Genomic DNA, 25,797 nt, shown 5'->3' with positions numbered 1-25,797 from the left:
TCTTAAATTCCACATACGAGTGAAATCATATGGTATTTGTCTTTCTCTGACTTAATTTCACTTAGCATTATATTTTCTAGCTCCATCCATGTTGCAAATGGCAAGATTTCATTTTTTTATGGCTAAATTTAAAAATGTACATATATACCACCTCTTCTTTATCCATCCATTCATCTGTTGATGGGCATTTGGGCTATTTCCATAATTTGGCTATTATGGACAGTGCTGCAGTAAATGTAGGGGTGCATATATCTTTTTGAGTTAGTGTTTTTGCATTCTTTGGATAGATACCTAGTTCTCTTTTTCATTTTTGGAGGAACCTTCACACTGTTTTCCACAGTGGCTGCACCAGTTTTTATTCCCACCAGCAGTTTGCACAAGGGTTCCTTTTTCTCCACATCCTTGCCAGCACTTGTTTCTTGTGTTTTCGATTTTAGCCATTTTGACAGGTGTGAGGTGATACACCTCATTGTAGTTTTGACTTGCATTTTCCTGATGTTGAGTGATGCTGAACATCTTTTCATGTGTCTACTGGCCATGTGTAAGTTGTCTTTGGAGAAATGTCTGTTCATGTCCTGCCCGGTTTTTATTTGGATTCTTTGGGGTTTTTTTTTAGTGTTGAGTTGTTTACGTTCTTTATAGATCTTGGATCCTAACCCTTTATCAGCTATATCGTTTGCAACTATCGTTCATTCAGTAGGTTGTCTTTACATTTTGTTGATTGTTTCCTTTTGCTGGGCAGAAGCTTTTTATTTTTATGTAGTCCCAGTAGTTTATTTTTGCATTAATTTGTTCTTTAATTCCCAGACTTTGTTTTCCCTCTTTCCCATCCCCAGTATTTGAATGCATTTTTTTTTTAAGTTTATTTTTCTATTTTGAGAGAGACCGAGCGAGCAAGCGAGCAGGGGAGGGACAGAGATAGAGGGAGAGAGAGAATCCCAAGCAGGCTCTGCACTGTCATCACAGAGCCCAGTGCGGGGCTCTAACTCTTGAAGCATGAGATCAGAACCTGAGCCGAAGTCGGACACTCAGCTGACTGAGCCACCCAGGTGCCCCAAAATATAACGTTTTTAAGAAGATCATTTTCCTCTTTTGGGTTGGTGAACTTAGGATGACAACTGTATGATTTCCAGGATAAGAAAAGAATAACTTAGTATAAGTGAAATCAGGCAAATCTGTATCTATCTTGGAGAAGATGTTTGATCCCCTGCAGAGAATATAAAATTATTTTTCTTTCTTATGGTTCTAGGGCTATGCACCACCACCTAAAAATGGGATTGAACAGAAGCGCCCTGGACGCCCTTTGAATATTACATCTTTAGTTAGGTTATCTTCAGCTGTGCCAAACCAGATTTCCATTTCGTGGGCATCAGAAATCGGAAAGGTAAAGACTCTCTTCTGGGTAGCCTGAAAGTGATCTCACTAGGAGCTGATTTGTTTTTTCTTAGCTCATGCTACTAGCTCTAACTTGTCAGTTTTCTGATTGTAATCTCCAAGAAGCAGTCATTTTCAGTTTGGGGTGAAAATGTAGAGATTCTCAAAGTTAAAAAGTTTAAGGTTTCCTGAATGCCATCTCTTTATTTTCTTGGAAAAGAAATGAGTGTAATTACAGTATTTCTTAAGGAAATTGTTTAATCACAGTTGTGTTTGTGTGTTTAAGTGGTGTTCTAAGAAACTGGAAACTTTGGATGATGTTATATATTTATGAAGGGGAACAAAGCTTTATCAGGCTTTGAGGAAAATGTTTAAATGCGCTCATGTTGTGGTTGGAAATAATCCATTCCAAGCTTTACATGAACAGCTTCCTCAGATAACATGGTGAAAAATACATTATTTTTTCATAATGTAGCTGTCCCTTCCCTAACGTGCATTTGGGAACAGGAGTTAATTTGTCAAAGTTCTTCTTAGAAGAAAGCCAATATTGGGTTCATTTAAAGATTTGCTCAAGGCCATGTATGAAGTGGTCTCTTCTTCCAGAATTAGAACTTTGAAACTCTGGATTTGAAGTGTTAATTCACCTCCCTGAATTATGAAAATACATTATTTTTTCAATACCTTTATGTTTGAACCTGGCTTTCTACGAATTCTTAGTCTCAAAATGCGTTACATCATTTATGGGGTACTGACTAATACAACATGGGATTTCTATTTTAGAACTATTTGTTTATATTTAGAAATAATAGAATGGCAAAAGAGATTTCAGTTAATTTCTGAACATCAACTTTCATCTTGCTGTTTCATAGAGGTAAAGGGTAATATTCCTATTATATGGATGGAGAAATCGAGTCCTATGTTTATAGCAGGAATTTTGTGGTTGTGTCACCAAGGCAGTTGCAGAGCTGGACATAAAGAATATTTTGTATTAATATTTGGACTATAAAAATATTACTGTCCCTTTAATGATTGTTTTCTTGAGCTTTCATATTTGAATTGTTACTGTTCACTTGTCTTTATTATCATAGGGCACTGATTCCTAATATTTTTCATTTTCACAAACTGAATGTGTAATGTAGTGAAGCATTGGATAAGGATTCAGAAAATTTTGGCTTAGTCCCAAGTTGGCCCTTGTTTGATTTTAGCAAAGTTGCTTAATTTCCTGAGGCCTACTTAACGAATAAGTAAAATCTTGAGAATGGGTGTTGTATGCAAGGAACGTTGTTAAATGAGCAAGTATTAAGGCTTTAAAGCTTAGGAGAAGGATTCAAATAGAAGAGTATATCTTTTTGAAGTAATTATTAACTTGCAGATTTTTGAGTAAATGATTGTAGACATGGAAGACCTGGGAGGGTTTTTTTGCCAGATAATGGGAATACATATTCTTTCCTTATAATTAAAATGATTAATTGACTTAAAACCTGCACACTATATATATTGGGTACTCCTCAGATACTTAAAAGGACTGTTGCAGAACATTAAAAATAATATTTAAAATACTTGTTTTGGTAACTATTAAAAGTATTCCATTTATTGTAGAATCAATTGAATGAATATATGTAGTTAAATTGCAAGAGATTTTTAGTATGTAGGTAAAATTATATTTCATCTCTTCATAGCTCTATAAATAGCTAACGAAGGTTCCTTTGTGCCAGATCCTAGAGGTATGGGATTGGATGCTGTTTTTTTTTTTCTGGGCTTGTCTTTTTGATTTTTATCGTTTTCTCTGTGTGTCTTATTTACTACAGTAGCTGTCCCTTCCCTAACGTGCATTTGGGAACAGGAGTTAATTTGTCAGAGCTTTTCTTAGAGGAAAGCCAATATTGGGTTCATTTAAAGATTTGCTCAAGGCCATGTATGAAGTGGTTTCTTCTTCCAGAATTGGAACTTTGAAACTCTGGATTTGAAGTGTTAATTCACGTCCCTGGTGTTTGAACTTTTTTTCTGCAGTGGAACCTGTTCTTCAGTGAAAATATTCTGACAGTTCCAATACATAAAAACAGAACAATTTTAGTTAGAAGTAGGCATGAGAGGGTACATTCTCATTCATATCATCATTGCCTCTAAGATAGCAGTTTTGCTAAATTAGAAACACAGTTTGAAAACTACTGATATATGTTATCTTTCACATGGATGTTTTGAAGGGTTAAGTGATTTAGAAATACCTTTAATATGATTGAGTTTTTGTCTTTTGTAAAATAGCTGAGTTGATTTTTTTCCCTTCCCAGTCATTGACCTTCCTGTGAAAGTTATCTTGAATGTTATTTTTAGCAACCAGAATTTTTAGACAAGTATTTTTTTGTAAATAGGCTATTATCTCTTGTCTTTAATACAGATTATCTTTCTTTGTAGAATTACTCCATGTCTGTATATCTTGTACGACAGCTCACGTCAGCCATGTTATTACAGAGATTAAAAATGAAAGGTATTAGAAACCCTGATCATTCCAGAGCACTAAGTAAGTAATGTTTGTAAGACTAAGCATATGAGATGCTTTAATGGGGAGGAAAAAAAAAAAGCAAGCCTCACATATACATCAATACAGGAATAATTGGGAAGAATTATTAGAAACTTGAAATGAATTTTGAGTTAAAAGTATTCTAAGAACAGAGCCCTCTAACGTGCAAAACCATTCTCTTAGAAATCACTCCCAGTGGATCAATTTTAAAATCCCAACTAGTCTGATTTGGGGGTTTTTCATGAAAATTTATTTAGGTAAATGTCAGGTTGGTGGTAATTTGGATGCATACATTGACTTGCAAATAGAAATGCAAGTCTTCAGAACCTCCAGTGTGTAATAGAATGTACCTTTTAAAAAATTCTAAATAAGAGGCTCTTTTTGCAGAAGAATGTTGATAACTATCAACAGTATTTGCCTTCTCAGATGTTTTGTTTTATGTAATAATAGAGAAAAAAGTCTAACCCAAACTGTAAATAATTCAGTTCAGTAACTTAATTCAATTGAACAGATATTTTCCTGGGAAAGAGAATATTTTCCCTCAAATTACCTTCCATACCAACTGAATGAACCGGAAAGGAAAAGAGGATCTACAGATTGAAAAGGGAGCCAAGTAGGGCTGTTGAAATGATGTTGCGTTTCTTGTACTTAAACCATCCTCATCTCCTGAAATGACACAGTATCCATCTTCCTGCCTGGAGTGGGAAGCCAGAGAAGCCCGTAGTTCTTCTTGCTTGCCCTGTTCGGATTCAGCAGCCTTCATTTCCTGATGTATTCTCAGGATGGTGTTGAGAATTAGGCACCTAAAGGGCACACGTATAATTGTTAGCTTGTGTATACAGTACCTTGTATCCATCACCTGGTCAATAAAATTGCAGAGACATTCCACGTCCATTGTAGTTTTCAGTTGTCAAAGGAAGTGTAAGAATATTGTGCCCATTCTGTTTACAAATTACTCCCTAATAAAATTATGAGTGTGTGTGAGGAAAGCGTTAAAGCCCAGAGTACTGCTGGTTTCCAAGTGCCTTTCCTAACTGTTGAATTGTTCTGAAGCCTTAAGCAGATTTCTGTTTTTGAAACTCTTCCTTACCTGCAATTTTACTTTCTTTTTTTTTTTTTTTCCAACGTTTATTTATTTTTGGGACAGAGAGAGACAGAGCATGAACGGGGGAGGGGCAGAGAGAGAGGGAGACACAGAATCGGAAACAGGCTCCAGGCTCTGAGCCATCAGCCCAGAGCCTGACGTGGGGCTCAAACTCATGGACCGCGAGATCGTGACCTGGCTGAAGTCGGACGCTTAACCGACTGCGCCACCCAGGCGCCCCTCCAATTTTACTTTTAAAAGGAAACTGAAAAATTCAGTTAAACATGTGATCTAGAGTTTGCAAGTTTGTAATGCTTAAACCTGATACTGGAAGTAGGATTGTGTTTTCAGTATGTTAATCCTTAATGTTTCGGGGGTTTTTATGTTTTTATAGTTGGTTGACCTATTGGAAATGTTTGGGAAACGTATCAACAATAAGATGATATATATTTCTGTAATTCTGTTCATAATTATTACAGTTCGTTGAAAAAATTTTTAAATTCTTTTTCTTTCTTTTTAAAGTTAAAGAAAAACTTACTGCAGATCCTGACAGTGAAATTGCTACAACTAGCCTCCGGGTATCCTTGATGTGCCCTGTAAGTAACGCAGCAAGACATTCTGGGGTGTTTCGCTTTCTATGAATTACTAATTTTCCTATAAAAGTAAGTGTGGGACGAATGATCTATTATGATAGAATTCTGAACTTTTGTTGTTTTTCCATTCAGGAAGTTTAATGATTAAGCATTATAATTCTAAAGAATGCAGACATTGTTTAAGCACTAACTGAACAAGAAGAGACCTAAAAGATTTTATCAAAGAGGGAAGAGAGCTTTATTTAGTAGGTTCAAAATAATCTGTCAGAGTTTTTTGCTCTAGACCATCCACAGCTAACAGTAAACGTATGTAGAGAGTTGGCTCCTTTTATCGGAATATAAACAGTATTGAAAAGTAGCAGTAAAATTACCAGTACCTGATAATGCTGACTGATAGTTCTGGTTTAATGAATTAGAATGTGTGAGATTCTTAATCTATAATATACTTCAGAGTTGCACAATAATTTTTGTTTTCTTGAGAGAGCCCACACACACGAGTGGGGGAGGCACAGAGGGGGGGTGAGAGGGAAAGGGAGAGGGAGGGAGAATCTTAAGCAGGCTCCCCACCCAGTGCAGAGTCTGACATGGGACTCTATCCCACCACCCCTGGGATCATGACCTGAGACGAAACCAAGAGTCAGACGGTCAACCGACTGAATCACCCAGGCACCCAAGTTGCACGATAATTTTTATATCTCTTTACATAGAGGCTAGGGGTAGAAATCAGTCAGGAACATTCAGATTCTCCTATATGCTTGGGACTGAGCTAATTTCAGGAGAAAATACTGAGGACTTGATAGGAAGTTGTCAGAAAGTGAAGAGTCTAGTTTGAGAGATAAAGCTAACTCGTACTTACTGCATGTAATCTTGCTAATAGAGTACCAAAGAGATGGGAGGGGTCAGGAATAGTGAATGACAGTTTCTTTAAAATCAGTACTGTTGGAGGGGACCCTTTCCAGATGTGAGGAGCTTTATGAGAAAAGTCCTGGAATCAGGAGTGTAGTTTTGGGAGCAACTTGGTGACCAGCCACCATTGTGAGAAATGTACAGTATTTTACATGGAAAGAGAATTGTGTCAGAGGGAGGGGGAGAGAAGGGAATATTTTGTTGAGTTCCTATCATATGGTCCTTAATTTAACTGTCTTAGCAAAACTTTGCAGATGAGAAAACTAAGACTAAAAGAGGTTGGCTAACCCAAATCACACAGTTAGTAGTAGAACAAGGATAAAAATTTTGATCTTCTGACATTATTCCAGTTCTCAGAACAACATGCCATAATGCCAGACTGGGCTGAAATATATCCTGGTTATAAGTCCACCTCTCTCTCACCCTGGAAAGTGGTGTCTATAGATATCTTTCTTTCTGAGTTTATTTTTTTAATTATCATTAACTTGAACTAACTTAGCTTTATTGAAAAGGATTAGAATTGCATGAAATTGGGATTGCTTAGAAATTAGGAATCTCTGGTTATTAGACCCAGAGAGAATGTCTGCAGTCTCAGGAGAGGGGGGGAACACAACTCATGCCCCGATGGGGAGGCAGAGGCCCTGTAGGGCTTGTGTTTGGACCCGGGACCTCCTCTTCTACTTACAAGACCTTGAGGCACGAGTTCTTCTGAGTATCTTCACATTACCCTTTCCTCCCTCTTGTGTTAAAATTGATACTAAATTGAAACACAGGAAATTGTCATTCTGTTGGTCAAAAACAGTTGAATATTGACAGTTCTTTATGGTTTAACACTAGTATATCGAGTAAATGTTAATTGCTGGCTATATTCTAGGCATAGTCGCTATATGGGAAGGGAATTCATGTTACCTTTATTGTTTTCTTTTTAATTTGTCTGCAGCATTTAAAAAATGTTTGTTTATTTTGAGAGAGAGAGAGAGAGAGAGCGAGTGAGTGAGCAGGGGAGGGGCAGAGAGAGAGGGAGAGAAAGAATGCCAAGCAGGTGGTGCACTGTCAGCACAGAGCCCAATGCGGAGCTTGAACTCATGAACCGTGGGATCACGACCTGATCGGATATCAAGAGTCAGATGCTTAACTGACTGAGCCACCCAGGTGCCCTGTATTATTTTTATGCTTTAGTAGCAGAATGTTCGGTCAGGAAGAAAGTGCTTCGATATAACTTACCTGAGGAGTTCTAACAGTTGCATGATGCCATTTTCTGTCTTATTTTCTTGGCATTTGTTTTTTATTCTTTTAATTTGTTTCCTTTTTTTTTTCTTCAACCACTGTGCCATTCTGTATGAGAACAACTAAAACAAAACACAATAGCCCAACATACTAATGGATTCTCAGATTTTCAAAATAGTGAAGGTGGTATATCAGAGTGGTTAAGGTTCCTTCTGTATAAGAATAGGGAGCAGTTTCTTTTCAGTAAAGCTGACCGTGTTTAAGAACATTAACATTTCAGTTTTTTAAAGAGATGAAGTAACAAGATCCTGCTTTAAGTTTATTAAATACTCTCTTTCTCTGCTGACAAGTGAAACAAGTCTGTTCCTTGGACTGTCTTTTGAGCTTAAGTATTCATCCTACCTGGTTTGTTCAGCACTAAGAAAAGCATGAATGGTTCTTTTCAGGCTGTGGTAGTGGTAACATGAAGTTGAAGCTAACTGTAGGATATGATGCAATGAAACGAATGACAGTCGTTTTTGAGGAAGAGACAGTACTGGTATTAGTTGAAGAAAGCAGAAAAGAGTGCAGCTAGCTGGCTGTGGAACTAACACAAGATGTGGTGCAGTGGTAGGAAATAGAGAAGCACAGAATGGATCGTAGGCATTTGGAAGGATAAGAGGTGAACCCTGGGATAGGAGGCAAAAATGAGAGAAAATGATAGCTTTAAGGTAGTGGCAGAGATGTTATTTCACAGTATGTTTATAAAATGTTTATAAATGTTAAATGTTTATAAAATGTTTATAAAATGATTCAGAGTAGACATGGATCTGGATAGTGGGGAGCACAGTCCAATGCCTCTCTCCTTGGGACCTACGAAAGGTGATTTTACAGTCATTATTGAAGGCGGGATCTGATTGAGTGTGTGTAATTATATTTCTGAACACAGTGAATTTTACACAGGAGTTGTATCGTAGTGATAGCAGCTAGTGATTTTCAGTCTGTCCTGCAGACATGGGCTGGGTGGCTGGGGGATAAACAACGAAGCTGGGTTTGATTTTAACTCTTAAGATTCTGACTCATATATAGCTTGGAACCACTGATTTGGGCCATTTTTTACTTATACACATTCTTTATTAATTTAGATAGATACTGATTAGACTATAGTAGAGTGAAAATCAATTTAGACACTCTGCTTAACATTTTACCCTGGTACTTACTTAAAAAAAATTTTTTTTTAAATGTTTGTTTATTTTTGAGAGAGATTCAATATTTATTTTTGAGAGAACAGGAGCAAAGAGGGGCAGAGAGAGAGAGAGAGAGAGAGAGAGACATAGAAACCAGAGCAGGCTCCAGGCTCTGAGCTGTCAGCACAGAGCCTGACGCTTGAACAACCCAGGAACCGTGAGAGGATGGCCTGAGCCGAAGTCAGATGCTTAACCGACTGAGCCACCCAGGCACCCTGTACCCTGATACTTATTTTTAAATGTTTGTTTATTATGTTGAGAGAGCATGAGTGAGGGAAGGGGAGAGAGAGAGAATCCTAAGCAGGCTCTGTGCTGTCAGCACAGAGCCTGACACGGGACTCAAACCCATGAACCATGAGATCATGACTGGAGCTGAAATCAGGAGTTGGACGCTCAGCTGACTGAGCCAACCACACACCCCTTACCCTGATATTTATAGCAGCATTATGTGGAAATGGCCCATGTGTCCATTGACTGATAAATGGATAAAAGTGGGGTGTGTGTACACACACACACACACACACACACACACACACACACACTGGAATATTACTCAGCCATAAAAGGAAAGAAATTTCTCCATGTGCAACGACATGGATGGAGCTAGAGCATTAATGCTGAGCGAAGTAAGTCAGAGAAACACAGATACCATATGATCTCACTCATGTGGAATTTAAGAAACAAATGAGCAAAGGGGCAAAAAGAGAGGCAAACCAAGAAACAGACCCTTTTTTTCTTTTTCATGTTTTTATTTAAATTCTAGTTAGTTAAGCTATAGTGTAATATTGGTTTCAGGAGTAGAATTAAGTGATTCATTACTTATAATACCAAATGCTCATCATAACAAGAGCTCTCCTTAATACCCATCACCCATTTATCCCATCCCCCATCAACCCTCAGTTCTCTATTGTGAAGAGTCTCTAATGGTTTGCTTCTCTCTTTTTTCTTTCCCATATGTTCATCTGTTTTATTTCTTAAATTCCACATATGAGTGGAATCCTATGGTATTTGTCTTTCTGACTTATTTTACTTAGCATAATATACTCTGGCTTCATCCACGTCATTGCAAATGGTGAGATTTCATTCTTTTGATGGCTGAGTAATATTCCCTTGTGTATATACCACATTTCCTCTATCCATTCGTTAGTCGATGGACATTTGGGCTCTTTCCATAGTTTGGGTATTGTTGATAATGCTGCTATAAGCATCAGGGTGCATGTACCCCTTTGAATATATATTTTTGTATACTTTGGGTAAATACCCAGGAGTGTAGTTGCTGGATCATAGGGTGATTCTGTTTTGAACTTTTTGAGGAACCTCCATACCATTTTCCAGAGTGGTTGCACCAGTTTGCATTCACACCGGTGTAAGAGGGTTCCCCGTTCTCCACATCCTCGCTAGCATCTGTTGAGAAACAGACTTTAAAAAAAAAAAAAAAGGTTTTATTTATTTTTGAGAAAGAGAACACAAACAGAAGAGGGGCAGAGAGGGGACAGAGGATCCGAAGCAGGGTCTGCACTGAGAGCAGTGAGCCAAGTGTGGGGCTCGAACTTACCGTGAGATCATGACTTGAGTTGAAGTCGGACACTCAACCGACTGAGCCACCCAGGTGCCCCAAGAAACAGACTCTTCACTACAGAGAACAAACTGATGGTTAACAGAAAGGAGGTGGGTGAAGGATGGGAGAAATAGATGATGGGTATTAAGGAGTGTATTTGATACGGTGAGCACTGGGTATTGTATGAAACTGTTGAGTCACTGCATTGTACACCTGAAACTAATATTGCACTGTTAACTGGCATTTAAAACTTAAAAATTTTTACAAATCAAAAAAAGTGTTGAATTGGTTGGGAACCATTTCATTCATAAAACAGCACCTGACTAAATAGAGTATTTTATTTTGTTATTTTTTTATTAGAGACATGTGCTAATGGGGAGAGGGGCAGATGGGGAGAGAGGGAAAGAGAGGGAAAGAGAATCTTAAGCAGGCTCCACACTTAGTGTGGAGCCCCATGCGGGGCTCAGTCCCATGACTTTGGGATCATTATCTGGGCCGAAATCAAGAGTCAGGTGGTCAACCGACTGAACCTCCCAGGTGCCCGTTATCCATCAGACATCTGACTAAATAGAATTTAACACATTCAAAATTTCTTTTACTAACACACCATGATCAGTATTAGGAAATTGATCACATTTGGCCAGATGGTAAGAAAGGCTTTTTTAACTTGGGAAATGCTCATTAACTCTTGAGAGACGGTAGAGTAGGATTAAATTTAGGATCATTAACTTCCACAACAGTGAATGTTTTCAGTTCTGTATGTTGTGGAAATTCTGAGGCAGTGACAGGAGAAATGAAAATGGCACTGAAGAAGATAAAAAGCAAGTTCTCAAAGTGTGACCCAGAGATACTTGGGGTCTCCTGAAACTTTTCGAAGAAGTTCACGAAGTCAAAGCTATTTTTATAATAATACCAGGACACAGTTTGTCCTTTTTCTGCTCTCATTCTGTCCTGAGTAGACAGTGGTGGTTAACAAGGGTCACTGATGGTGGTGTAGTGTGTACTTGTGTATTCTTGTTTTAAAAATGTCTGCTTTAATTTCTATAGTAAATATTGATTAATATATGCATAAAAATTATTTGAGATTCTCGATTTTTAAGAGAGTAAAAGGATTCTGAGGCCAAAAGTTCAAGAACTAGTAGCCAAAAAAAACACAGTAGGCCAAGTTAGAGCATTATTTTAAAGGAATAAATTTTGAAAGTTGACAATTAATACCTACTTTATTGTAAAAGTATTCAGATAAAAAATTTTTAATTGCTTAAGTCTGTTACTCAGAAGTAACATTATTACTAATGGTATGAAATACATCTTTCTAGATTTAACTTTATTCATAATCATGCATGTTTATTGGAAAAAATTGTGCTGCATGCACGGTTCTGTGCTTTACTTTTTTTAAAATTAACAGTATATCTTAAAAATTAATGTGTAGATGTATCTTATTTTAGTCACTGGAGGTATTTTGTTGATTGGGTATGGTGTAAATTACTTGTTCAGCCTTTTTAAAAAAAGTTATTATTTCGGTTATTTCTAGGCACTAGATTGTGTAAAAAAAAAAAAAAAAAAAAGCAATGATGAAAGATTCCAAAATGAAACGCTAGCCACTAGAATCCAGTACTTTAAGAAGAATCCAGTATTTTAAAAGAATAAGATGTGATAACAAAGGAATGCCTCTTAGGAATGCAATGGTTTGATTTTAGAAAATCTATTAAAATTATTTATATTAATAATTGAAAGGTGGGAGGGAACCCCTGTGATCATCTCATTAGGTGCTAAATCCATTCCTAACAGAACAAAAACTGTTAGCAAAATTGGGAAGGATAGATAATTAAAAACTGAGAACCAGGACCATGTATGATGTAAAAACTAGGAGGGTTCTCATGGAAGTGAAAAACATTTGGGTTTGCATTCTAGCTCCAGCCACTGTGTCTCAGTGAGTGTGGTGTCTGTAGTCTCATGTAGCCTCAGCATCTTCATTTCAAAAGCATTAATGTAGGTACTACTCTTTCTGGAGTCATAGGGTTGTTATGAAAATTATGTGAAATTTAGGTAAAACTCCTTAGCACACAGTAAGATTCTACATCACTTAAGGGATAATTTGTTATTAAAGGAAGGGAAAACATAGCAAGTATCATAAGAAGAGAAATTGCCTATTTTAGTTCTATTCTCACTTTTTTTCTGCCTTAAATAATGAGTTGTTTGTGCTACATACTTGTACGAATCACGGTAACTTCTAAGATCCCGTTTAGAATTCTAGTTAGACCTCAGATGGAGTCAGCACAGTGATCAGGAGTATAGACTCTGGAGCCAGGGCTGCTTGGTTCACATATTGGCCCTGCCACTTTCTGACTTTGCAATGGTCGTCATTACTTACCCTCTTTGTGCCTCAGTGTTCTCAGGGGCAGATGATAATATAGATGGATCATGTAGCACACTTGTTAGGTTTAAAAGCTCACTAGGATTAATAAATGTACTCAACGTTGCACTTCGCGTGTAAGTAGGAACTGTGCAAACATTAGTTATGGCTGTGATGATGGCTTGGCTACATTATTTTCTTTTTAATTACAAAATAACCAAATGTTCATTTTAGGAGAAAGAAATAGGTAAACCAAAAGGGAAAAAAAACAAACAGGAACATTCTAAAAATCCTACCCCTCAGGCAAAGTTAACGATGTAATTTTGCTGTGAATTCTTCTGGACTTAGAGGGCATATGAAGAAGTCCTTCCTTCCTCCCTTTTCTCCCCTTTGTTCCCTTTGCCACTTTCCCCGTCTTTTTCCATTTGTTCTACCATCTGGTCAACAAATACTGCGCATATGCTGTGTGCCAGGTACTGTGCTGTGACACTTGGATTATAGTGGTGAACAGCGACGTGGAACTTGTCCTTGTGGAGTTTAGAGTCCATAGTGGGAGAAACACATTTTCTGTCAGAATAACAGATAAACTGATAGGTTCTGTCATAAACTGATAGGTTCTCTGTAAAGGAAATGTATAGGGAAGGTTGTTGAAAGACTCTGTCTAATCTGGGTGTGTGTCTTGATGTTGGTGTACCTCTCCCAATTGGAATAAGAATTGAATAGAGCACTGAATTATATACAAGTACATTGGAATATCAGCACATGTGATTATACACAAGTAAAACATTTTTGTAAATAAAAAACACATTTGCAATTCATATCACATACACGAAGCTGACTTAACGTAAAGCTTCTGTAGATAAATAACCAAAGACTAATAGCCAATCAGGAAGGAGAAAAGGTTATGTATAGACTGCTCTTGGAAACACAGATAACTCTTAGAAGTAAAAAAGAACAGGGCACCTGGCTGGGTGAGTAGATTTCAGCTCAGGTCATGATCCCAGGGTCATGGGCTTGAGCTCTGTATCGGGCTCTGCACTGAGCATGGAGCCTGCTTAAGATTCTCTCTCTCTCTTCCTGCCCCACTCCATACTCACTCTCTCACTCTCTAAAAATAAAAGGTAAAAATAAGCTCAGCTTCACTTATAATAAGGGAAATGTAGTTCACAATTATAATGGGGTGGTTTTCACTTATCAGATTGGCAGAGATCAAAGTGAATTTAATAGGACTGTGTTGACAAAGTTGAGGGGAACCAAACTCATTAATGCACATATATGCATAAATCAATACAGTTTGTTAGTATGACAGAAATCACAAATGCACTTTCCCTTTGACCCAAAAATATCACTTCTGGGAGTTTAGCCTATAGTTATTTATTACAGCATCATTTATAGTGATAAAATATTAGGAACAATTTAAATGTCCATCACCAGGGGAGGGTACTGGTTAAGTAAATAATGATCATTCATATCACGTACTTCACATCAATTATATCTTCATATCATGGTAGCTTTTTATGTACTGAATATACGTGAAATAATTATTAAGTTGTATTATGTGACAAATGGCACAGAATTGTGTGTATTGCTTGCCACCATTTATGGGAAAATGTATTTTAAAAATACACACTGGGTTATACATAGAATATCTATGAAAGAGCATACAAGAGGTGGGTAATAGTGGTTCCCTCTAAACAGGGTAACAGGTGAGAAAGAGGTTTTTGTTGTATATGTATTTTTTTCTGCCTCTGAATTTACGTGTTAATTATTTTCAAAAACTGAAATGGGCTTTTGTTTATTTTTTTAAAATGTTTATTTATTTTGAGAGAGAGGGAGAGAGTGCAAGCAGGGGAGGGGCAGAGAGCAAGGTAGAGAGAGAATCCCAAGCAGGCTCCACACTGTCAGTGAAGAGCCCAATGTGGTACTTGAACTAACAAACTGTGAGATCGTGACCTGAGCTGAAATCAAGAGTCGGATGCTTGCTTAACCCACTGAGCCACCCAGGTGCCCCTGAAATAGTCTTTTAAAAGTCATAGGGCAGTGAGTGAACACAAATAATATATGTAGTGATCTTGATTAGAAAGAAATTCTGGTTTGAAAATCTTTTTCATTTTGATCTTCTTGTGAGATCTTTTCAGACTTTTATGACCGACTCTTGCCTTTGAGGCTTTGCTACCCTTTCTGAAAGGTTTCCCCTGTTGTCTTCCCTTTCTGTAGTTAGGGAAAATGAGGCTGACGATCCCATGCCGTGCAGTGACTTGTACACATCTACAGTGTTTTGATGCTGCCCTTTATCTGCAAATGAATGAGAAGAAGCCCACCTGGATTTGTCCTGTGTGCGACAAAAAGGCTGCCTATGAAAGTCTAATTTTAGATGGGTAAGTATATTCCAGCATAAGTGTTAGCTGTGTAAACATGCAGTACAGCCTCATGTAACTTTTAGTCTAGCATCATGTTATCCTTTTTATCATTGGCTTTGTTTTTGCTAAATTTCACGAGGGATACTCGTCTGTTGCTTTCTTGTAATGCCTTTGTCTGGTTTTAATACTACAGTAATCCTGGCCCCATACAAATGAGTTGGGAAGTGGTGGTATTTTGTCTCCTCAAATATTTGGTAGAATCCCCCAGTGAAGATGGTTGGGACTGGGGTTTTCTCTGTGGTAAAGTTTTTCACTACAAATTCAGTTTCTTTAATATACGTGGGGTTCCTCAGGTGATCTGTTTCTTTCTGAGTGAGCTTCAGTCTGACCAGAAGGTTGTCAGTTTTACTGAAGGTTGTTAGCCTTTTGTTTTGATTGATTTTCCTCTTTTTCTATTTCATTTGTTTCTGTTCTTTGTTGTTTCCCTTTTTGTGTGTACTTTCATTTTAATTTGCTCTCTAGTTTCCTTTAGGTAGAAGCTGAGGTTTGATTTGAGTCCTTTCCTAATAGAAGAAGATTAATGCTATAACTTTTCCTTCAAGTACTGCTTTAGCTATATTCCACAAATTTTATTAATTTTCATATTCAGTTCAAAATACCTTCTAATTTATGTTTTTATGTTTTCTGTGTCTCATTGGTGGTTTTGTTTAGTTTCCACATATTTGGGCGTTTTCCACAGGTTTTTTTGAAGATTCAGATTTCATTATGGTCATAGAACATAATTTGTATGCTGAGTTCTTTTAAATTTATTGAGGCTTTTTAATGGCCCTAATGCTCCTTTCCCCACCCCTATGACATTTTTTCTTGATAATAAGCTTATAAATTATTTTTTGTATAATAACCTTTATATTTGCTCATGTCTGTTTTGTATGTTATGCTGGAGGTTGCTCTTTACTACCAGTCCTGGCTAGGAGGCTCCAGGTGTCTATTTAGTCAACTGGTTTCTTAGATGATTCTCAGTAAACCCCTTAAAGATCTAAAACCTAGGAGGGGAAGGGGGGTGGGGTGTGTAACAGCTGTTGTAAAGTGTGAAGTATTGAAACACCAAAACAAACAAAAAGGTCAAATAGCATCACTTTTGTCTCCAAGGCAGTATGTGTTACTTAGCTCACCTTTGAACAAAGCCATGGATTACATTTATGCACTTCTTAATTGGTTTATAGGCTTTTCATGGAAATTCTCAATGACTGTTCTGATGTGGATGAGATCAAATTCCAAGAAGATGGCACTTGGTGTCCAATGAGACCGAAGAAAGAAGCTATGAAAGTGTCCAGCCAGCCGTGTACAAAGATAGAAAGTATGTGCAGGATAGCCACGGAGAGCAAAGCAATGAGACCCCCGCACCGTTGTCTTTATCGTTAACTTTGGCCACTAGACCTGCATTTGGAGCTTTGTTTGTGAACTGTATCTTTTGATCGTCTGTTACATACGTAATTTCCCTCAAGCAGTTTTTACTCTTACCTTAAGAAATTTGGTAAAGTGTATGTCACCTTATAATTAGCTTTTTCGTAGTATATTTGTCATATATAAAGTAAATGAAATAATCACCCCAAGTCATTTTAATATAATGTGTTTGTTACAGAGTGAAAAGTTATAAATGACATTTTTATGGATAGCTTTCAGAATTTTTTTGAAACTTTTGGGGGAAACCCCAAGTTTAGGTGTCCTTAGGCCACATAATCCATCAATGGAGGGTAGAGGCAGGTGCTCACAGGTTAGTTGCTAACGAAGTGAACAGACTGTTTCCATTTCTTTGTGGGAAGAAATTTGACCATTGCCTTTACCTAGAATGTATGCTTAACCTTCAACTCCCTATATCTGCCCACACTGAGTGGGGAAACTAAGGGACAGTTATAATAATTGAACCCATAGGTGAACCGAATGTTTCTTCTTATCTGACCTTGTCCATTCACTGCATTTGAGTTTTGTGTTGGTTATATTTGACATTCTAACAATACAATGAATAGTGAGTATTCAGAGTAAAAAGTAAAAGATTTATGTCACTATTAGTCATTCTTTTGGGGCACCTGGGTAGCTCAGTTGGTAAAACATGGGACTCTTGATCTTAGAGTCTTGAGTTTAAGCCCCCATTGGGCATGGAGCCTATTTAAAAAAAAAAAAAAAATTCTCCTTGATTGTTACCGAACCTGTAGGTAGAATGATCGAGGTTTCCCTCATCTTTGAGAAGAATAGTGATTTAGTTGAGTAGTTGCTGCTGCTTTTCCACTATCAGCCAGCCTTAGTTTTCTGTTAAACAGATTATAGGGCATAATGTAATTTCTGTGAAATGGTGAGTTAACATATGGTAGGTATATGTGGGCAGAAAGGAGAACCTAAGTGATCAGTAGATGGTTGATAAGAAGAGCTTCAAATATCTGAATAACTTAAATGAGAGGTTTGGAGTTTTTTCAGTTCATCGAGGTGAACATTTTTACCCAGTTTTGGCTTACAGAGAGGGGCCTATACATGCTTTGACATGGGTACTGCTTTGCTGTAATGGAAGTGCCTGATTCTGACTCAACACTGCCACACGTCTATGAGAATACACAGCTAGTGAAGCCACATACTTTTGTCTGTGACTGGAGATTGGACCCCTAACCCCAGGCTGTCTGTAAAATGATTGCTTACCTGGGGAGACAGCTTGAGCAGCAGGATCTGAACAGATTTTTTGGCAGTACTGGGGAGATAGCTAAGAGCATGCTGTCCAAAGGAGGCTTTGACTGTCTGGCAGGGCATAGAGCTCACCTTTTCTCCCAGGTGAGCAGTCATTTTATAGATAGATGTCCAGAGTTAAGGAGTTAGTCTCCATCCATAGAGCAGAGTATGTGGCTTTTTACTGGCTGTATATTCTCCTGGATGTGTATTGCACCTTTGATTTTTTTTTTCTTTTCCTTCTCTTCCCTACATCAGGTTCAAGTGTCCTCAGTAAGCCTTGTTCAGTGACTGTAGCCAATGAGACAAGCAAGAAGAAAGTGGATGTTATTGACTTGACTATAGAAAGCTCTTCTGATGAAGAGGAAGACCCTCCTGCCAAAAGGAAATGCATCTTTATGTCAGAAACACAAAGCAGCCCAACCAAAGGGTTTGTTAATTTATAGTTCACTATTGTTTATTACACTTGGAACTAACTGTTCTTGGTATAGGTTTGTAAATGTCTCTTTGAGAGTTGCATAACCGTAGAAGGCTATTTTAATTTGCCTTTGTTCAGTTGAAATCTTTTCAAGAGAGCACATTGTTTAAAGGAAAGAAAATTTTGATGAAATTATTTACATCTTTGGGAAGTGAGAGTTCAGGTCTTCTCATGTCTGAGTATTTATTTCATATTTGATCCTTTTTGTCATTTTCTTGAACCAATTTGTAAGGAGTATATTTGGCGTCACAGACCAACATGAGGAAGCCTGGTGTAAAATGGAGTGTGGAATTGGGAATCTAACAAGTGTGGATTCCAATTTTGACACCATTGCTTACTCATTCTATGATCTTGGATGAAATACTTGTTTGAGCCTCTTTTTTTGTGTTCTGTAAAATGGGGTTAAATGATGCCTACCTCATAAAATTATTTTCAGGTTTCAGTAAGATAAGGAAAGAGTTAAATTGATTGCCTTCCCTTTTCATCCTCTCCAGGGCAAACTATGGGCAAGTAAATGCATTCTAGCATGTAGTTTTTATGATTCATCTGGTAGAAGCTGTTACTGTCCTGTATAGTGACAGGTCTGAATACTTAGCAATAGGTGCTTCTAAAAAATTTTGGAACCTGCAAGAAAGTAGCAGAGGGTTCCCTTGACATTCCTTGAACATATTGTTTCAGACTTGGGTGTGCCAGTCTTGTCCTTTGGGCCTCTCAGTGCACTTACTTTTTCTAATGGCTTTATTGGGTCGTTACTTATATACCATAAAAATGTCCTGTCTTAACTATTAAGTTGCCCAGTTCATTGATTCTAATAAATTCAGTTGTCCAGTCATCATCATAATTCAGTTGTAGAATATTTCTAACACCTAGTTAACTTCTCTCTTGTTCATTTGCAGTTAATCCCCATTCATACCCCTAAACTAGGCAATTGTTGATCTTCTTTCCATCTGTATGAATTTGCCTGCTCTAGACATTTTATATAAATGGACTTCTACTCTGCATTTTGCTTTAAAAAGTCTGTGAGTTGCAGCTACCCAGCTCGTTCCATGAAATCATAATTCCTAGTACCCAAATGAGATTTGTACATTAACAACCGTACAGAATGAAGCTGGCTCATATTAGAAAACTCCATGAGAGTTCTCGGTTCAATCTTAGGAAATCATTTAATTGTATATTCAAACAATATCCATCCTTAGGACAAAGTAGGGTACCTTCAGGAATGCTTTATTATTAGGAAATACATTGATAAAATGAATCTTGTCATAAGGATGACTGTGAAGTCATCTTAGTGGATTCTGGAAAGGTATTTAGTTCATCAGTAGCCATTCCTGATAGGAACTCTTTGAAATGTTAGAATTCACAATGGTTTGAAAGGTTTACCACTCTGGAGCTGATTGATTCTTAGGCTACGTTAATGAAAGAAGCATAGTGTCCAGGAGATATACCCATGCTAGTTTTATTCTGTTTATGTCTAAGTGATTTTCACTTAATACCATCTTAGTCCGTGTTGATCATCAGGAGATGAGAACAGGCTGGTAAACTGTGCAGATTGTAACGTGATGGATGGATGGGTCTACGGACTGAAGCTGTTAAACCAGGACAAGAGAATATGTGAATGTGCGAATATCTTGTAATTCTTAAAAGGGAATCGTTGATGAAGAGGATTAAGTTTATTCTTTGTTATAATATTTGGGAGATCTAAGTCCAGTGGAGGAAAAGATAATATGGAAAGACTTTCCATAGGAGCTGAACACTAGGAAAGTTGATGTTTTATACTAAAATCACATCTTCTGTGTCGAGGTAGAGTGGATGCCACCTGTCCCAGCGGGTGTCATGGATCCAGACTTATGCTGTGGTTAGGTCACCTCTGTAATCCTTTCCAGGTCTTAATGCTTTTCTGGTTTTGTTCCTGGTCTTCCTTTCCCTGTTCTGTCTTGTGGCTCAGCATCCAACATTTTCATGGTTTTCCATTGCTGTAGAAGTTTATCATAGGACTTCTTGGCCAGTGATAGTAAGCAAATGAGAAAGAATAGAGAATAAGAAAGCAGGAAAAACTTGCCTTCAGTTAAATCCCGGAGATCTGAGCAGTTATTTTTTAGGAGGTACTGTTTTAGTAAAAATTACTCTTAAGAACAATTTCACAGTGCATCAAGAAGTAGAATGCATTCCACCTAGACATAACCTGTGTTAACATTTTGACAGGAATCCTTTTAGCCTCTTACCTTATGTACCTACTGTAGTCCTTAAATGCATCATACAGTACCAATCAGAAGAGACCGACACCTTAACCTAAGACTTAGAGAAACCTCTGATATTTTTGTACGTGGAAGGATAATTTTAAATATCGTATCCCTACCACATTCCCTGAGCCAATGAATGATTGCTTTGTCATTAATAAGGTATTCTAAAGACAGAAATAGACAAGAATAGAGATAAATATGTATTTCTGTGGATTAAGACTCATTAGCAATTGGTAGCAAAATTGAGTCTTTTTTATGCTTGTATGATAAATTGGGAACATACAGGGAATTTCAGGTTTATGGATAAATATTCAAGTTATTGAACTGTTAACTCATTTTCAGACATCTAAATGTGGGCCAACTATGATGAATTCCGTGATCCAGTGCACATTGTAGAATACTATTTGCTGTCCAGCAATGTTCCAGCAGTATCTTTGTGCTGTGATGTTATAGGTAAAGCTACAAAAATTTCAAGCAGATACATACACGGGCATATGTATACATTAGGCATATGTACCTAATGTATACATATGCCCGTGTATGTATTTGCCAATTCCATGAGGAGGCAGTAACATGTTACAAACTTTAAATTTTTCTTATTACTTTATAGCATCACATTTTTATACCCACAGTTCCGTCAGATATAGCCATTTACATTTCTCCATGGTCTCTGTTATTCCATTTTTATAAATGCATCTATTTTTTGCATAGACATTAGAATCCTTTACCTTTCTGAATGTTGTCTTTGTGAATATCCTGATTAAAACCATAATCTGCTACCAGTACATAATTTGATAATGGTAACAAATGGCTAATTTACCCATTCTATAAAAATTGAATTTGTGTTAATGGTTACAAAGTTCAGCTAATAGAAATTAATCTACATTAAATAGTTTTTCAGATGTTTGCTGAGGTTTTAGATGTTGATCTAATAATTTGTAGCTTCATTGGATTTTGACATTTTCACATATTGTGACAGTCAGCGTTTTGTATTGGAGAAACAAGGAGTAGTTACTTAATCATTTAAAGTTTCATGTTATGAGGTCAGAACCTATGCAATAATTAGATGTTACTGTGATGATAGTGAGTTGGGACACTGACTTGACTGTACAGGTGTAAGTAATGGGGCTTGGAGGAAAGGAGTTTTGTTATTGTCACCTATAAATCTGATTCAAGTTCAGGGTTCAGTTCAGGGTCAAGACAAAAGACACTTTCAGTATGAGATATGAAAGAAAGAGAACGGGGAGCAGGAGGAAGGTAGGCACAGACATGCATGTGTGTGTGGGGGGGGGTGTGGGTGTCTGTCTTCAAAAGCGTATCTCTTACATTTAAAAAATACGATTAGGATATTAATACTATGAGATAGAATAATCAGAGCCACTCTTTTAATCCCTTCCTCAGCATGAGCACGCCAGTCTCTTTCCTTTTTACCCCCTCTGCCCCCTGTTTCAGATACGTATTCCCATGTTGATGGTAGGATCACGTGTAATTTGAAAACGCTTTTGGTGATTACTTGTTGTACTTTTCATCCCTGTAGAGGACCACTGTTTTCAAACCTCTAGGAAAAGATGTGTTTTAATACAGCATAACTTATTTGATCTCATCCCCAGTTTGTTCTTTCCCCCTCCAGAGAATCTGCCTTTTCTAGTATTGTTCACCTCCTGCTTGTGATTTTAGGTCTCTAGGTAACAGTGGAGACCAGGAAGCCTTCTGATTCTAAGTTAGGCAGGTTGCTGTTTGGATGATGACTTCCATCTTCATCTACCTCTGGAAAATGTGTTTGAAATGCCAGGCTTCTGTTAATTGTCTCAAGTGTATTGTTCCCGGTGGGTCCACTTTTAAGACTTCGGAACTCTGGCCTGTGTTATTTACTCATTATTCTGAGAATAACACAGTTGTCAACATAGCCATATATGTACTCTGAAGATGCCTTCCTTTTCCACATTTCCAGTGACATCCATATTTTTGACAGATAGTGTAGAGTAAGAGCTGGACAAGATCCTCGTGTCATCATGCAAACTGGTTTTAGAATGACTCCAGTGCCTAAATAGGTTGTGATTATTTAAATGGTTTGAGGTTTAAATTGAGGTCATGAAATATTTTGTCAGTTGTTTAGGATATGAAAAGTGTCATGAAACCATGTCATCAATTCTTACCGTTCGTATTTAATAATCTGAGCAGTGACAAGAAGAGTTCCAGCCAAAGGAAAGGACGCCTAGAGGTCCTGACGGTCCTCTTGGTCTAGCTTTGTGACCATGGTCCTAAGTTTCTGTTGGCTTCGTTTTTGTAATGGTCCCTCCCAGCTACATAATTCTGTGCCTCTCTCATGAAGCTTATAGTAAGTAGTTCATTGGCAGTGCTTTGGGATGCCAGCATTAATGTCCCTATGTCTCTGTCCCCTCTCCTTTTTTTTTTTTTAGTTAATAACAAAGTTGTATTTTTCAAAATGTACAGTTGGTGGAACCTATTTATGCCTCTTTACCAGCGGCAAGGCATCTCCACCCTTGGTGTTTCTGGTGTAAATCACTTGAACTCTGTTTTGAAAACAGTTTAAGGAGTCCTTTACTAAGGAGCTCCTGAAGGGGGCTGCCCTGGCAAGGGAATTGCAAATCTTCAATTTCTTAGAGACAGCCGCTGGGGTTAGAGATGGGAACTTCCTTGCAGAGTTTGTCATATGTGGCCTTGTCAAACAAGACCAGGTTAGTGATCTGAGATCCCAAACTTTGCCTTTGGACTATTTCTTTTTTGGTCTTGCCCCCAGATTGGTTCAGTGGGTCTTTGCCTTTCTTGTCTGATTTGCCTGCCTGTTTTTCTTCCTGTCGTCCTTGGGTGGCATCAGGAAGCTCAGAGAGTAGCTGCTACCACTGCAGCCTCACCAGGATGATGGCTAGAAGGGATGGCCACCATCAGCCATAGGGTCCATCACATTGCTTATACTGTCTTGTAAGGTTTACTGTCTTGTTTAACCTGGGCTAAGAGAAAATGAAAGCTCAATAGAAAGAATGCAAAATCATCTCTTTATTCCTGAGCATTAGAAAAAATATGATTAACTAAACTGCTTCTTGAAATTATAAAGCTGTAATTGTGTGTGTGTGTGTGTAGTGTGTGTGTGTGTGTGTGTGTGTATCTATTAATCAGTTAATGTATTTTTAAAGTGTATTTAATTTGTATTCTTAGTAGCATGATTAGTTAATTTTCAAAGTCTGTAAACCCTCTTAGAGTAGATGATATCATAGTAACTTAACATTTTTATTTCTGGGTGTTTTATATTAAGTCTTGAGAAATCATCTTATTCTAATTTCTGATTGCTGCCTGTCGTCAGGTTGGCTGGCGTTAGGATTGGCAATGTTGCCTCAGGTGACTCTCAGATAAGATTGCTAGTAATTAACACAGTTCAAGTTAGAACGGAAGAAATTCTGGTTGAACTGTATATAATAGATAGCTTTACTTATAAAGGTGCCATGATTTAAATCCAATCTTAGGAGGCCTCAGTTTATTTCTAACTTTTTTTTTCTTTTTTTTAACGTTTATTTATTTTGAGAGCAAGAGAGAGTGAGTGAGTGAAAGCAGGGGAGGAGCAGAGAGAGAGGGAGAGACAGAGAATCCCAAGCAGGCTCCACACTGTCAGCGCAGAGCCTGATGTGGGGCATGGTCTCGTGACCTGTGAGATCATGACCTGAGCTTGAAATCAAGAGTCACTTAACCGGCCGAGCCCCCCAGGTGCCCCTCTAAGTTTCTTTCTAGATGCAGTTACTAATATCCACATCCATGTTACACATACATTCATAAAAGCATATGTAAAATATATTTCTCTCTGTGGATGAAAGTTTTATGTATTCCTCCAGCACCATACACTATGTTTTAATGCCAACTTGCTCTTATGTCACAGCTGCTGTTGAGAGCCAGCATACGTTCATGTTAAAATGAAGACTGTTATGAAAGAGGAGAGTAGAGTGGAGTACTGTGTAGTGAGTAGCCGCCATGTAGTTGTGTTGAAACTTAGTGCGCTGACGACTGAGAATGCCCGGTGGTGCAGCCCTTCTCTCCTGTGAACTAACAGCCAGATTGTTTGTAATTTCCCATGCTATTTAAAACAGGGTTCTCATGTATCAGCCATCTTCTGTAAGGGTGCCCAGTGTGACTTCGGTTGACCCGGCTGCTATTCCGCCTTCATTAGCAGACTACTCAGTACCATTCCACCACACGCCAATATCAAGCATGTCATCAGATTTGCCAGGTATGTGAAGAGTTGTTTTCTTTCGTTACCAAGTTTTATTTGTTTTTCCTCTAAATCTGTGGAGCGAACGTAGTGTTACAATTTAAACGGAAATACTGAGGAAATTTGAAGCCCTCATATAAAAGTATGTTTTAATATATCACATTCAATTCCTGTCATTTTAACTACAGAGCAATCTGTGGATTACTGATGATAGGAAATCTAGTAGGACGGTAGGAAACTTTTCTGGGGTTGCTGTCCCTCATGAGGAATTTGTACTCGGAGACACTGTCTTTGTCATCGAAGCTTCGCAGATTCGGTAGAGTGTTCTCTCATAATCTTCTCGGTAGCCCATCACAGCTTTAGAACGTCCTGGTGTACCACAGGGTTAACATTATCAGTGGCTTTGCCCTGTGAGGCTGTTTTGCTCTGTAAAAATAGGATCTACCAGCTCTTTCCTTAGAGCACTGCTTAATATATAGGGATATCTTTTGAAAAAGTCAAGGCTGCTCGAATAACCTTAGAACCAAGGCCATATTATGAAATTTGGAACTCCCCCACAGACCCCCCCACTTTTCTTCCCTCCATAGCCATTGTTTTTGTAGGCATTTTTGATCAATCAAATTGGAGCAAGCTGAAGCCAGTGCCTCTTACATTCATGACTTTCCTTCTTTCCGAAGGGCCCTTTTAGTGGAATACCCTTCTCTTTTCCTGTTAATAATCTTCTTTTCTAGATTTGTAAAGTTACTTTTGACCTACAATTTATTTTTCATATCCCTCTATATGAGGCCTTTATTTCAAGCACAGCATGTATTTTGTTGGGCAAAATTTGTGTTGTTGAAACAGTTGATAGTTGTGGTACCTGGCCCAGTGTAATCTTGCCACTTGAAATTTATTCAGATTATTTGAGTAAAATTTAATGGAGAAGAATAGACTAATAATAGTATCTATC

The 25,797-nt window shown here is 37.8% G+C and overlaps 1 protein-coding gene and 1 pseudogene across 14 annotated transcripts in view; one reads left to right on the top strand and one right to left on the bottom strand.

Annotated features, from left to right (window-relative positions):
• The window catches only part of PIAS2 (protein inhibitor of activated STAT 2), a 144,821-nt gene that overhangs the window by 63,393 nt on the left and 55,631 nt on the right, over positions 1-25,797 (top strand). For all 14 annotated transcript variants that reach the window (XM_053205544.1, XM_053205541.1, XM_053205545.1 and 11 more), the window contains 7 exons: positions 1,250-1,384; positions 3,787-3,892; positions 5,499-5,572; positions 15,057-15,217; positions 16,423-16,556; positions 18,170-18,341; positions 24,727-24,866. In XM_053205544.1, the coding sequence (XP_053061519.1) occupies positions 1,250-1,384; positions 3,787-3,892; positions 5,499-5,572; positions 15,057-15,217; positions 16,423-16,556; positions 18,170-18,341; positions 24,727-24,866 (922 nt within the window). The remainder of the gene's footprint in view (positions 1-1,249; positions 1,385-3,786; positions 3,893-5,498; positions 5,573-15,056; positions 15,218-16,422; positions 16,557-18,169; positions 18,342-24,726; positions 24,867-25,797) is intronic.
• On the bottom strand, positions 23,094-23,723 carry LOC106972955 (40S ribosomal protein S25-like; annotated as a pseudogene).

This window comes from Acinonyx jubatus, chromosome D3 (genome assembly GCF_027475565.1).
Source record: "Acinonyx jubatus isolate Ajub_Pintada_27869175 chromosome D3, VMU_Ajub_asm_v1.0, whole genome shotgun sequence".
NCBI lineage: Eukaryota > Metazoa > Chordata > Mammalia > Carnivora > Felidae > Acinonyx > Acinonyx jubatus.
This window is presented reverse-complemented; position numbering and strand designations above follow the sequence as displayed.